The sequence below is a fragment of the Megalops cyprinoides genome, chromosome 5 (genome assembly GCF_013368585.1).
Source record: "Megalops cyprinoides isolate fMegCyp1 chromosome 5, fMegCyp1.pri, whole genome shotgun sequence".
Lineage (NCBI taxonomy): Eukaryota > Metazoa > Chordata > Actinopteri > Elopiformes > Megalopidae > Megalops > Megalops cyprinoides.
In genome coordinates this window covers 31,193,980-31,209,219 of record NC_050587.1, presented here as the reverse complement: position 1 = coordinate 31,209,219, position 15,240 = coordinate 31,193,980, and the positions used below count along the sequence as shown (strand labels likewise).

Below are 15,240 nucleotides of genomic sequence, written 5' to 3'. Positions count from 1 at the left end.
TGTGTGAGAGTGGTATCCATGTGAGTGCCTGCACACACATGCCCATCTGTGCAGGCTAGATTTGGGTCGGCCTGCTCGAGTGCACCGGCTGCACAGGGCAGGCTTTGGCCTCGTGTGTGTGCATCAGAGCCAAGCCACCAAGTGTCTGTGTGGGTGGGTGTGTGTTCTTGTCGAGTGTGGATGCAGGTACGTCTGTGTGTGTGTGGGTGTGTGTGGGTGGGTGTGGGTGTGTGTGGGTGGGTGTGGGTGGGTGTGGTACTCTCCGTGTGTGTGTGTGTGTGTGTATGTGTGTGTGTGGGGGTGTGTGTGTGGTACTCTCCGTGTGTGTGTGTGGGGGTGTGTGTGTGTGTGTGTGTGTGTGTGTATGGGGGTGTGTGTGGTACTCTGTGTGTGTGTGTGTGTGTGTGTGTGTGTGTGTGTGTGTGTGTGTGTGTGTGTGTGTGTGGCGGGGTGGGGGGTGGGGGTGTGTGTGTGGTACTCTACATGTGTGGCAGCTCTGACCCCACTCTCTTGTCCCCCCAGCTCCACCTGGCAGCCCTGGCATCGCTGAAGGGGGACGTGGTCGAGCTGAACAAGCGCTTGCTGCAGAGCGAGAGGGAGCGGGACCTGCTGGAGAAGAGGCTGGCCAAGGCGCAGGTGAGACAGCCCTCACTTTAAACCACGCCCCCCCCAGGGCCACTCGGCATCGTGGGAACTTCCACTTACCCACCTGTTCCTGAAATTGCTTCCGTGCGACTCTCATGTATTCGTTAACTGTCCTGATCATGTGTGGTCATCACCAGTGTGTTATTAATGATGATCACTGTAGCTAGATAACATTCCTAGCTAATTTTTACTTGCACGTGCGTCTTTTTAAATCACCTTTATATCAAAATTGAAAGTCTGAGCATCAAAAACCAACTACAAATTGCTGTTTGTTTTACTTCATGAAAGTAATTTTTAACTTTTATGAATTCTTTGATTGTCATGCTAGTATAGCATTTTAAGGCAATGGAAGCTCAACGTTCAGCATTAGATTCACAAGCCTGTTCTGAACACGTAAACCAGATTTGAGAATATCAGTGGGAGTGAAGATGTGCTTATGGCAAGCTAATGTGGTAGTCGTAGACGTGGGACTCAAGTGGAAACTTGGCTTGTCAGAAAACCTTGACTTTGGAGGGAGTTGGGGGGGTTGGTTCTTTGTATAAAAATTTAAAATGCATTAAAATGTATTTCTTGCCTCTCGGCAGGTCATGGAACTTGTCTGGCTTTTTGGCCCTGTGACTTTATTTTCCTTTCCTCCTAGAACCCAAGATTAGTTTTTTTTTTTTTTTTTTTTTAGCACAAATAAGTTATTAGCCTCTTCTGTTGTCAGATGGGGTTTATTTGAGGTTATTGAAATAGCTTGAGCGTTAATGACACAAAGCCTTAGTTTTAATAAGATAATGCAAGTCTTTGTTTAGTTGGCGCATGTCCCAGTAATCAATTACATAACTTTTCAAACACACCCCTCCTGTAAAGCATGTGCCTTTATCACATAAAAAAGTTCTTTGTCTTGGCCTTTTTCCATGGAGGAAACTTTGTACTTGTATTTGAGAAACTTTATTAAATAATAGATTTTTGACATTTTTTGGCTGACGTCAAAGGACGTGGCCTCCCCGCGTGCAAACTGTTCTCTCGGTAGAGATTACTCGAAGGTGTTGTAAAGAGCTGTGCAGTGCTCATCAGAAATTTTTAGCACTTGTGTGTTTTAAGATGCTCTCAGTCATTTTCACTGGCACATGGATGTAGTGCTAACGAAGCCCTCCTTCCGGGGATGCTTCCAAAAGCTGAGGCCCTCTTAATGAGTGCTGCCATATGCTATCAGTCCTGGGACAAGGGGACATGTTTGACCAGAGGGGCTGGACTCTTCATTACAGCATCAGCGCCTGGCAGCAGTGCTTTTAATCACTCTGATGGATTTTCCCTGTCCGCCAAAAAAAAAGTGCTTCGCATTTTTATCCGAGGGAGCCGACAGGGGAACAGGAAGGAGCATATTTAACGCCACTCCTGTCGTGCAGCTGAATATTCATCTGCGAAACGTAGCGCTGCTGTGAAGTGTTATTTCCTGTGGTCTGTGATCCGTTATCGTCTGGATAACTCTGGATAACTCTGGATCCGCGGCGTCCTTGATTTGGACAGAGAGGACGCCGTGTTCCTCTCTGTCCAAAGGGGGGGGGGGGGGGGGGGGGGGTGGGGGCGTTTTCACATGGCAGACCTCGCCAATCCGGCACCCAGAGCCTGACTGCTCCGAATAAAAAAGGCAAGATTGATCTGTGGAATATTTGGCATGAACAAGCGTGTCCCATATGTCATGCGTAATGGGAATCGTCAGTATCCATGCCAACCATGTGGAATGTATCGGCTTTGTAGCAGGGTGGCTTCTGCCTCTGTGACGCTAGATTTGGCACAGCTGCAAGTGTGTGTGTGTCTGTGTGATGGGGTGTGTGGTGTGTGTATGTGTGTGTGTGTGTGTGTGTGTGTGTGTGTGTATGTGTTTGTGCACCCTGGCTGGTGGCGCACACTGAAATCTGTACCATGCTCCTTGACAGCTCGTGGAGATATGCATTATACATGCATGAAGCAAGCTGCTTGGGCTCGGTCCACACTTCCCTCGTGTTGGTTGAAGAGAGGAGACTTTGGAAACCGCGTTCCCTCAGGCCACGTTGAGGTCTTTCGTGCGATTCCAAGTGACAACAGCGGCGCGGCTCTAAGAGCGCATGTAATTGTTTATTTTTGCTTACAGTCCCTTAATATTAATTAAAACTTCCACCCCCCGGCAGCGCTGGCACGGGGCATCTTGCTGGCGATAACTGACAACTGACTGAGGAGCAACTTGAAAGAAATCCCCATCCAGCTAGACTACCCAGAATCCATTTCAGGGCTCAGTGCCACTTCATTCCAGTTGCATGGCCATTAGTTGTTGGGGTGAGAGTAATTGCCCAGGCAACTATTAAAGAGGCCAGCAACTGAGTTCATTAGGGTCGAGCAGGTTATAAGCAAAACTGGCTTTTAACTCCATTCAGGATGCAAACGCGGCAGTTGGATCCGTGGATCATATACATGAAACGTTACACACGCCGCCATTAATGCGCTTGTCTGTGACCCTTGACCTCGTCATGAGGCTAAACGCCAAACTGGCTCACAGATCTATTGCACACTTGCATTACTTTGTAGCCCAGTAGAAAGACCTTTCCTGGAAAATGAGAAATTCCAGCCAGGCTGTCCATCTACAGCAAACATGCAGCTTTATGCAAACATATCAGTGTCCTGCGGGTTTTTACAAGGTAGGTAGTTGAAACAGTAAAGTGGAAAAGTCACAGTCTTTAACTCCAAACATACAGTGTGTCATATTTGAACCTCGCCTGCCTGTAAATAAATCAGGTGTGCAAACGTCCCCTGTAAATCACCATTAAATACCATTGTTTCCATATTATCGCTACTTTGTCAGAGTGGTGTAGGATTTCTGCTTGATGGGAGCGTGATGGACATGTTAAATACTGCAATTCTCCTAAACAGCTTAGTGCTAATTGCTGGTTCCTGGCAGCCCCGCCTTTGACACCATGTTAAGCCAGTCAGCCTTTCTAATCACCACTCACAGGCATTTTGCTCCAGGCTGCCTTGACTCAGCGTAGAGCAACAGGCTTTTTTTTTTCCCTTCATCCCCCGAGAGGGTACAACAATGTGCTCACGTCACAGGACACCGTGTGTCGGATGGGCGTGTTTACAAGCAACAGATACACTTCCTGTGACTCTGACCTTTTGTTGTCTAAAATACTGTGGTTGAGAGGAGGAGGGGCATAATGCCAGACCCGGGCAGGTTGGCATGAATGGGAGCCTGCGTGAGTCATAGGGCACGGCTGACCTCATGACTGGCGGCGGTGACGCTATGCCCACCTGTGTGGAATGCAGCCCTTGAGGGGGCAGACAGGCTGCGTGCCCATATGGCTACCCTCCACGCCACTGCAGCAGCGGCAGGCAAGCAATCCCATCGTCCCCTTTGTGTAAGAGAGTGGGGACAAAGCTTCTGTTGTTCGGATCCTGACCACACAGCGCTGTCTCCTGCTTGAACACGCGCCGTCTGAATTTACCATCACCTGATCTCTGTGAACCCAAAAAATGAGGGAAGAGAGAAAGTGTACAGTGGGTTTATTTTTTTTGAAAGTACAATTTGTTTGAACACAGGATGTTCAGGATACGCGTTTATCCTTCATTAGAATAACAGGAGGCCTCCATTTTCTATTCAGCTGAGCTGTGACCCAATTTCTCCCTTTTTCGGAGAAGAGGGGAGGTAAATGAAAGGTGACGTTAAAGGCTCCATGAATGAGGGCCATTGTGTTTCGCCCTGTCTCCGGATGGAGAGGGAAAAACCCGCTGGTTGCTTGCTCATTTGGGCTCTCGCACGCTATTTACACGCAATTATCGAACGGTGCCGGGCCTGCCCCCGGTATGCCATTGTCTCATTTTCACATCGAACCTCCCGCTCGGCACACTGGCAGACATACCGACCGCACAAGGTCATTCCAGGAAGCATGTTTTTTTTTTTTTTTCCTTTTTTTTTTTTTTTTTTTTCAAATGTTCTCTCTCTCTCCCCCCCACCCTCCCCCTCCCCTGAAACACCCACAGTGCACTGCAGGGAAAGTCGATACCAAAGGTTCCAATACATGTCCTGTGGAGGCACCCCCACCCAGCCGGAGGTCTGCTGGAGATAATCACGCACAGGCCCCTGCCGGCTCCTGTTACACAGCTGTTTGGACGGGTGTTTCAGAAATGTCCAGACAACCAGGACGGCGTCTTTATAACACTGAAAGTTGTATCCCTTGGTCGTTTACTCCTTCCTCACTAAAGCGACGCCTGTGTGAGAGATGTGGATTTGACTTCCCTGAAATGGTCAAAGGATTGCTCTTCCTCTCCTTGAAACACACTGAATGAAGCAGAAGGCTTAGTTGTAGTTGTATTGTTTTACTCTGTGCCGTTTTGGTAGTTTAGTTGCTCTTTTGACTCTTTTGCCTCTTACAAGTAAAATACAGTTGAAAGGCCAGCGGTGAATATTGATCCGATATCAGTCTCAGATATCGCTGTTCAGTCTGCTTTCTCGTTAGCTTCAAGCAAAGAAATTTGTGCAATATAATATTCTTCATTTCTCTGACTTCTTTCAACAGACTCACGTAGAAGGGAACTTATGATGAACTCGGCCTTTGTTTCATAGAATAGAGACCTGGATTCAATCAAATCATTTAATCAAATATTTATACTAACCGACATAAATAGGCTTATTCACATTTTAGTGGACAAAAATGCAGATTCCAAAACAAACCGCAAATTTCTCTCATGAATTGATTTATAATTTGCGACTAGTGGCTGGGAAGCATGTTTTGATTCAGTCCTGCTTTTAGTTCCAAAATGAAACAAAATACATTAATGGAAAAGTATTTCATGTTTGATTCATTGTGAAATGCTGAGTTCCATATGGTATACTCCAGCCATGTGCGATGTCCTTTGATTTATTTCACCGTTGTTTTTTTTTTTTTTTTTTTTTTTGTTTCTTGTTTTTTTGTGTGTGTGATCGATCCTCTTGGTAAATTAATTCAAAGTGCACTGTAATTCAATAGCAGCAAATTGCTGTAACTAATGTAGTCATTAATCTGAGCCAAAGTCCACGAGCTGCATCTGTGAGGCTCCTCCGTCTCCGCGGCGACTCGCTGATCCCGGCTTAGCTTCTGCAGAGATTCCAGGCACAGGCAGCAGTTTGAGATGGTTTCACAGCGCCCCGGCGCCGCTTTGCGGGCTCCTCTGTCCTGTAGCGGGGTTGTTGCGTGTAATGAGGTAAATGTAGCTCAGTGATGTTTTTGGGGTGAGCCGCTGTGGGTTCAGTGACCGAATGTAAGAGATCCCGATTTGCTGTCACGGTCGAAGCCGTGATGGATTTGGGCTGACGAACGTTTGTGTCATTTGGCTGGACAGAAGGAGCTGGAATGTAGAGAAGATCAAAGATGAAAGCCTGGTGACACACAGACTTTTGTAGCAGCTTATTTTCAGTTTTACATGCTTTGTGATGCCACAAACCTGTGGCATTTAATGTTGTGCAGGTCAAGTTTAAGGTTGGTCTCCCTCTGACAGTACTTAATGTCATTGTGGCAATGTTTCCCAAAATGGTGCCGAATTTCACAGTTTCATCAATGTTTGAGGATCTGTGCAGCTAATCGCCTAACTTTATCGAATGCACTTTTGTTAGTTGCTCTGAGTGTCTGCTGAATGTAAATGTTAACATGTCATGATGTGTACTGACAGCCAGAACCTAACAGGATTGTAGCATAGAGGCATTGTGAGGGAGCTATGGAATGTAGCATAGTCCCGTTTGTAGCCATTGGCAGGTACAGCAACACTGTTTGATCAGTCATTATCGCCATTTGGCTCACATGAGTGTACCTGATGGAGCAGTCTGCTGTGCATAATGTGTGTGTGTGTGTGTGTGTGTGTGTGTGTGTGAGAGAGAGAGAGAGAGAGATTGTTGTGCATTTGTGTGTGATTGTTGAGCAGTCATAATTTGTATGTGTTGCGTGTCTGCAATATGAGAGGTCACTGTGTGCATGCATTTATACTGAGTACCTGCAGTGCCAGCAGCCCCGCTATATGTGTGTGTGTGTGTGTGCTCTGTCCCCGCAGTGCGAACAGTCCCACCTGATGCGCGAGCATGAGGAGGTACAGGAGCGGACCACGCTGCGCTACGAGGAGAGGATCACGGAGCTGCACAGCATCATCGCCGAGCTCAACAAGAAGATAGACCTGCTGCAGGGCACCACCATCAGGTCTGTCCCGGCCACGGGAGACAGCTGGGAGAGCCGTGGGGCGGAGGCAAGGGGCCTGTCTGTGTCTCCGCGCCTGTGGGCAAGATCTGTGTCCAGTTCATTACCTGGAGAGAGATTTTTTTTCCCCCCCTTCCAATAGCATTTTTGGATAGAAATTGCACCATATGTGGTGACTGTACTGATGCTAATTATAGTACAGCTTGTTCTGCACTGATGAAAATACTGGTGATTGAATAAAATGCTTGCTATAGCCAGTCATAGGGACAAAACAATAAACACAAATAAATTGCCCACTTAAAAAGATCGATGGCTTTCAAGAATCTCATCACGTTGGCAAAATTGGATTCCTCTTTGGGTGCAGCAGTAATAATAGCATATTAAAAAAAAAGCACACAATAACAATGAGATTAATTTTGATGCGCTTTTGTTAAAACCAGTTTTGGAGTCATCTCTGCTTTCTCACCTTTTGCTGCAGTATATATTTTTTTTCTTTTTTCTAGTTATTTTAGATACAGGGAGCTTAAGAGCTTAGTTTTGGCAGACATTTGGCAAATTTGCAAATGGGCACAACACCCAGGAAAGGGCACACAGCGGATTTTCTCCTCTTGAGGATCCGGTCTAAAGAGGGGGTCATTAATGCAGTCGGGAGGGAGGCGGTGCAGACTGTGTGTTTATTAAAACGGCATCAGCATTGCTTCTCAGCAGGGGCCCGGCAGGTCGCCGTGCACGTTGCTATCTCTAGCTTTTAATTAGTAGCTCCCAAGCAGAGGGGCATCATGCATACTAAACACCACTCTGTGGTAAGGAACACGTGTCAACGATATGATGTATTCCTGTTTTTTTTCGCACCTGGTCGGGTCAGTGGTGAGACCAGCGCTAGCATGGCGGGCCGGGTTAATACTCACCCTGTCCCGCATCACGCCTGGCTCCTGTTTATGGCGGCATGATTGATGGCTAGGGTAACAAATTCAGCGAATTGGCATTCATAACTTGGGATGGAGCGTAATAATTTCTCCCCTTCTTCAATTACAAATATTGACTTTGGATTTCTCGCACCGGGATAAGGGGCAGTGGGCTCTGATTTATGTGCTCCCCTAAAAGGCGGCAGTACGAGGCTGTGTCGTCCACGCAGAAAAAAAACCAGAGGAGCTGCTCACCCTCCCCTCCCCTCCCCTCCCCTCCCCGGGGTCTTTGCATGAGTGAGATATTTAAATGAAGGGACCCGGAGTGAGTGAGCACGGAGTTAATTGTTTACCAAGAAATAAAAACGGTCGATAAGAAAGGGGTCCTAAGTGCCCTGGCGTCGCAATTTGTTTTGCATGTCAAAGTGCTTTCTCCACAGACGCCTGACACGCCAATGAGCACCGAAAATTGCTCTTTTGACAGACGCGCGCTGCTTTGAGTGCCAAGTACCTTAAAAAAAAAAAAAATCCCTAATTATTGTTAACTCATGCGTGGCAACCAAAAATGTGCCTACCTCTTCAGAGAATTTTAAACTGATGTTTCAGAGGGTTTATTATGTGGTATCCAAAATTTTATGAAGTGTGCTTTTTTTATATTTAATTTCTGGCACCTCATCACTTTTTTTATTGTGTGTGTGTCTGTGTGTGTCTTGTTTACAGCCAAGAGGGAGGGAACGGCAGCTTCAGTGAGAGTAACTTTGAATGAGAATAGATGGCAGCTGATGAATTTGTTCAATAAATTGAAGCTTGGGTTTTTAAAGCGCTGTAATTACTTTGTAGAGTACAACATCAAGGGCTGTCAGCTGATTACAGTGATTTATGCACTTCTACTTGATTTGTTCATTGGCATTAGGTGATTAATATACCAATTAATCTGTTCATATTGGACACTGCTGCAGCAATTCAAAACCTTATACTGTATTGTACCTTGAGGCATAATTTTTAATATCTTAACTGCCGTGTTGCTTTGGATGGTTGTCAGATCCACGGTGTAATCATAGATTGTTCTGTTGAATGGGTATTGGATTTGATGTGAAATAACTTATGCTTGTTAATAGTTACACCTAAATCATCTGTAGAGCTTTTAGAGAGCTGTCTTGTGACCTTTGACCTTTGACCTTTGGCCTGTTGCCTGTTCCTCAGAGAGGAGGATGAGTTCTCCGAACTTCGCTCCGAGCTCAGCCACAGCCAGCAGGAGGCCAACGAGGACGGGCGCAGCGTGGACCAGGACCAGAACTCTGTATCAATGCCTGAGAACCAGTCCACAATGGTTACCGCAGACATGGGTGAGAAAGGGGCCCCCTTGCCCAGGGGTACAGCAGCAGTGGGGAATAGAACCTGCAACCTTTCAGTTACAAGACCTGATCTTAAACCACTATGCTACACTGCCGCCCACAAAAAGGACAGGGAGGGAGAGATTAGCTGCTGAAAAGGCAGCAGACACAATTACATCTGCATTCCATTGCCCATGTTGAGAAGCTGTGAGGGTGGGCTGTTTGTTTATATGTGAGTTTTATCTGAATAGCAGTGTCACAGCAGACAATGGTGTTGTTCATAGAAACTTCAAGTAAACTATTCAAACTGCTCTTCGCCTGTAGCCTATTTGGAACTTTTTCCTGTGCCTGCACTGCAGAATTGCTAACAGAGTGAAAAGGTGGCTTATCTTTTTTTCATTATCTGCGGTTAATATCTTTTTCATCTGCAGTACCGCTCAGTAGTCCAAGATCCTTTATGCTCAAACAGCATTCTTCCTACACAAAGGATGTCAGCTTAGACCAGGAACAGGAATTGTGTTCACAGCAGCGAGCGGAGTTCTTTAATTACCACATCCACTCACAATCTTAATTGCATTTGCATTTACATTGTTTGGAAAATACATCTTCTTTTTTTCCAAATGTGAGAAGAGGAGCTTTTTAAAAATCTGCCACAAAAAATTTGCATTTCAATATGCTGTGATAAGGCTTATGAGCTCAGAAAATCAATGACCTTATTGAATGTAGCATCAATTAATTGACTTCAGACCTTTAAATATCTGATGAATCAGAACACAGGCCATGTTGGATTCCTAAACATATCAAGATTTAGGAAAAAAAGACAGCCATCAGCCATCAGCCAATTCACATCCCTGTGAGAATCCCAAATACTCCCTGTAACATAGCTCATAAGTGTGTGACCTTGGCAGAGATCAGGGGTTAGAGGTCACAGTCCTAGCAAGAAAAGATACAAGTGGCTTATCGCCTCTTAGCCTCTTAGCTACTAAGACTGACTTTCGTCTGCTGACTTACACTTACTTTAGCTGTTGTTGATTGCTTATAGGAAATTGAACCTGCGCACAGAAATGGCGATACATGCAATTGCACCCAATTATTCTGATAAAACTTTTTAATCAGAGAAGCGAACCCCTTGGAGATCGTGGTTAGACATTAATAGTCACCTTCCCAGCTGTGAAATGAGATGTGCATTTAATGGGGTTTCCATGCCGGTGCATTCAAACATTGAGCGGTTCATTAAAGCCCCCCCTCCCTTACCTTCAACAGATAACTGCAGTGACCTGAACTCGGAGCTGCAGCGGGTCCTGACGGGGCTGGAGAGCGTGGTGTGCGGCCGCAAGAAGAGCACCTGCAGCCTGTCCGTTGCAGAGGTCGACCGCCACATTGAGCAGCTGACCACCGCCAGCGAGCACTGCGACTTGGCCATCAAGGTCTGACACTGCCGCCCGGTCAGCTCGAATGGATACACTTCTGTTCTTTTGTGCTGGAAGTCAATTTGGATAAAAGTGTCTGCTAAATGAATGCAATGTATTGTTATGAAATGTACTATAAAAGTTACGACTATCATCACTGTCCCCACTGCTCCCACCTCCCACCGTACGATTCAGTATTGAGGCAAAGTAAGCCACGCCCACTCACCGCACCCTCCATTTCTTCAGGCACCTTCCCACACCCTCTCCACGCTCCTCTGTGCAGCAAATGCACTAAGTCATTCACGGCAAGCTTTAAGTCAGATCAGCCCAGGCCGGCTGAAATATGTGAGATGCACGCGTCGGAGATGGATTAAAGATTGCGCCGTCTGACCGTGTCGACGCCGCTGTCATAATGGGGCCCTTGCTCTGCCGGTGATGGAAATCTCATCTGTCTGCAGCGCTGCAGCCAGGCGGCGGCAAGTCACGTCCGTCACAGCGGCGGGCGGTAGAGCAGCTCAATATCCCCCTTTCTGAAAGACAAACACTTGATACACGGGGGGGGGGGGAGTGGATTGCTCATCACCTCACGAGTAATTGTCTCGCAGAAGACTGTGAGCAGATGACTTCTGAGCAATTTTAAATCCAAAGTGTGTGTGTGTGTGTGCGTGTGCTCTGCTGACTGCACTGAGAAGAATGAAACCAAAGTTCAAGAGGAAAAAGAATGGGGGGAAAAAAGCCCATTACTTCATGCTGCTGAATAATTTTAATGCATTAAGCACATACCTGTGTACCTCTTATAGAAATGCTAATGAGGCCAGCGCAGGCTCTGTGCCGATTCTGCTGAATTCACTCTTTTCTCGGTTCCCCCTCACTCTCCCTGCTTTACTTGCTTATTCCCCTGTGGATGTGGGCAGGCCTAATCAATGACATGGGAGAGACCTTGCTTCTGGGCAAACAAGGGGGCTAAGTGTTGCTGCCTTTTTTGTTAATATTTGAATCTTTTGCAACTGGGATCATCTCCCAGGCTGTGCTTAATCCTAATCCAATTAACGTTTTGTGGTGAGGAAATGAGAGTCCGGGCACCTCTGAGGAGCAGATTTTTGAGGAGCAAGTTGGCTGCAAAGCAGTGCTGATCCCCTAAAAAAAGCAACATGGCAGACTGAAGCATTTTAACCCATGCATGAAGAGGAGAGGCATTCTTATTATGAGGCATTCATATGGCTGTCATTCACAGCCAAAGCAATTCCTACATTCTGCGGCACATCCAAACATGGCAGCCTATAAAAAAAGTGAAGAATACTGCATCTGAAGTCTGATATCCCGGACGAGCCCCCACCACACCTGGTCCTGCTGTCTGGAGTTTCTGCAGTGACTGTAATCTATTTTGGGGAGGAAAGTATGGTTTCCAGGCTAACTGGCTCACTAGACAAGATAAGCGTATTTCAACAATTCTTGTGGGAGAGCTTTCCATTGCTGTGAGGGGATACTTATCAATTCAGTTTGCGTTTAAATTGGAGATCACTGGTGGTTGATCTTCAGCAAAAGCCACAGACTTTGATTTTCTTTTTTCCCCTTTAAATAGGTGTTTAAGCAGTGTCAATTTTTTATCCAGAGTGTCCAAGGCATTAGGAGAGATGGATGTAGATAATAACGACCCTAAGTCTTGGGGGGGATATATACCTGTGTTCAAGCTCACTAAAATCCAATAGATTACATTTCCAAACAGATAGGGTTTTAAAATGGCTTCCCAAAGGACCTATTGCTTAGCCAGATCGCACCCAAATTGACATGTTTTGCAGAAAAGATGGGGATTTTGCACGATTAGCAATTCATTAAATTCAGTCTCGGAAAACTGACACACTTATATCCCTGATCAAAAGGCCTTGTCTTAAATGCGTTAATCACTGTTATAATTGTACCTTTCTCAGACAGAGGGATGTGGGCAAGTGGCCACAGGGGAATGAAAAGAAATCAAAAGGTTTGTGATAAAGATAGACAGCGGACCTCTCATGGGTGTTGCCAAATCTGTTCCTGTGGCGCCAATAAAATGTGGAATTTTCATGATGGTCTTAGACAGGTCATGAAATGAGCAGTTGAGAACTTGGCACTCTGCACTCCACAAACATAGCTACCATCTTACATTACATTACATTATCATTTAGCAGACGCTGTTATCCAGAGCGACTTACATAGGTTACAGTCTTTACATGTAATGCATTTATACAGCTGGATATTTACTGAGGCAAGTATGGGTTAAGTGCCTTGCCCAAGGATACACCAGTAGTGCCCTAGCAGGGAATCAAACCTGTGACCTTTTGGTTACAATTCCTGCTCCTTACCACAATGCTGCACTGCTGCCTTATCTTATTATTCGTGCCACTCTTGTCTAGTCTGTGCGTTTGCCAGTCTTACCTCTCGTCCCACACCGTTGTCCGTGGTGTTGTTTGGAGTCTTACCCCTGGTTCCCCCCCTGCCCCCGCAGACCGTGGAGGAGATCGAGGGCGCCCTGGGCCGGGACTTCTACCCCAGCCTGTCGGAGGAGCGCCTACGCTGGGAGAAGGAGCTGGCGGGGCTGAGGGAAGAGAACGAGAGCCTGACCGCCATGCTGTGCAGCAAGGAGGAGGACCTGAACCGCACCAAGGCCACCATGAACGCCATCCGCGAGGAGCGCGACCGCCTGCGGCGACGGGTGAGCCAGACCCCGCCCACGCCGCCCTTTACCCACCCCCACCCCCCGCGGGAGCATGGCCCGGTGCTGCCGCGGTACCTGCCGGTTCCCATTCCAGTCAGGCTCTTAACCACCTGACTCGAGTCATCATCGTCTTGATCGAAAATAAATCACCCCTCCTCTCTGTTTTCTGAGCGTTTTAGGTGTATAAAAGGGAGCAGTAAAACCTGTTGGACCGCAGCCCTCGTGGATTAGAGCTGAGAAGGCGTAGGCCAAGCCTCCCTAATGTCCTTATTTTGGGTGTCACTTTCAGCAATTACAGTAATTTCAGTTCACAAGGAGGGAAAGGGGTCAGCTGTGGATCAGAGCCATTCAGTGAAACTGAACACAACTTATCACACTGCTTTCTTCTTCAGCCCAGTTCTTAATAACCCAGTGGCATCGGTTCATTGGTCCAGACGACCACGTGACTTAGAGAAGGCGGTAAAACATGCTGCATCAAGGTTTCTCCAGGAACCGACCCAACCAGCCTGGGCCAAGACCAAATCAAAAAGACCACAGAGCAAGATCGGGCTGTAATTAGTACTTCACAGGGATGTCAGACTTTGAGTTTGTGGTCAGCAGGTTCAAATATAGACATGCGCTTTGGTGTGTCACTCCACCACTGACAGATCCGAATGGGATTCATAATTGCAAGGCGTTTATTTCAGCTACCAGAACAAACACCACCATTGCTGTCATTTGTATGTACAGGCTGTAAGAATGTCCTCTGGATCCTTTTTGGAATTGTATTCTGTTGTTAGCGTAAAATAAGATCAACTGGACCAAATCAATACGTCTGCCACTTTTAGACACATAATCAAATCTTGTGTTCTGCATAGGCTCTCAGAAGCTGGTTAGTGCCATAATAGAATTAGAGTTCAGAGTTAGACTGTGGGCCCTGCTGCTGACTGGCCTTTAAGATTGAGACGACTGATGAGAACATCTGCAGAGAGAAGTTTGGTCACCCCCGGAAGTCGTCCTGCTTCACTCCACCACTAGTTTCCATTAATAAAGTCTTGATGTTTGCAGACTAAATTACCCAGGCAAGGGTTCCTCCCTAAAGGGAACCACAGGTCGTTCTTTGAAAAGAAAAAAAAATTCAAGGAAAGTAACTGGTTGGTCATAACCCGGTATCTGTTAATCAGCTTTGTTCAGGATATCGATTTGATATGTGCATGGTACATCCAATTAAACTGTAGGATTTTTCCTAGGTTTGATTTTCAAAGACTTGATGCCTTTTTTTCCAGAAACTGTCAGAATGAGCTCAAGTTCCAAATTAATTTTTTTTCACAGTAAGGTGAAATTGATAGCTTTACAGAGAATAATCATCTGTCCTTGAAAAAGATCTGCTCTGTGCACATGTGTTGCTGTGGTTTAACATGGATGTCCAATATGAAAACTGCATCCCCAATACAAGTCTTTCTGTTCATAATGAATATATGGTAGGATGATTAAGTGATGTCCTTGACAGATTGATCACGATTAATTGAATCCTTTGTAGACAAGACAGGCCAGTAAAACTGTCTGAAGTTGGTTGTTGCTTGTCCTTTGATGTCAAAACAGGATTCAGTAAAAATCGTTTTTGGTTATCAAGTTTTCTCAAGCTGCAGTCACTTAATCTTTGTTTGAAAGAGTAATTAACAGTAACCAATAAGAGTAGAGCAACTAATCATTTTAATTCATTAATTAAGTATTTAATGTATTTTAAATGTATCGTTAAAATTAAAAACCATGATTATTACTATATAGATAATTAATATGGTAATAATCAGACATGGCCACACTGATGACGTAAGTCTTGCTCTCACTGATAAATAGTTGACCTCAGAAGGCTGTCTGTTATGTGATCTATTGACCTGGCCTAAGGGCCTGATGGTCATGGTGCTCTGCAGTGCCTGTATGCTCCTTAGCTGTAATAACATAATGCTTGCTCCATTTGGTAACAAATGCTGTACAAATTCTCATCTCTCTTCTTGTCACGTTTAATTATCAAACCAGTTGTGCCATCATATAAACTGATTTCCCTCATGAAAAAGTTTTTGAGAGAGAGGGAGATGG

The 15,240-nt window shown here is 45.9% G+C and overlaps 1 protein-coding gene across 4 annotated transcripts in view; it reads left to right on the top strand.

The window, feature by feature from the left end:
- The window catches only part of mcc (MCC regulator of WNT signaling pathway), a 77,053-nt gene that overhangs the window by 39,044 nt on the left and 22,769 nt on the right, over positions 1–15,240 (top strand). For 3 of the 4 annotated variants that reach the window (XM_036529521.1, XM_036529519.1, XM_036529522.1), the window contains 5 exons: positions 523–636; positions 6,685–6,827; positions 8,933–9,075; positions 10,327–10,490; positions 12,955–13,161. In XM_036529521.1, the coding sequence (XP_036385414.1) occupies positions 523–636; positions 6,685–6,827; positions 8,933–9,075; positions 10,327–10,490; positions 12,955–13,161 (771 nt within the window). Of the gene's footprint in view, positions 1–134; positions 187–522; positions 637–6,684; positions 6,828–8,932; positions 9,076–10,326; positions 10,491–12,954; positions 13,162–15,240 lie in introns of those variants that run through there. The other variant, XM_036529523.1, reaches the window with a different exon arrangement.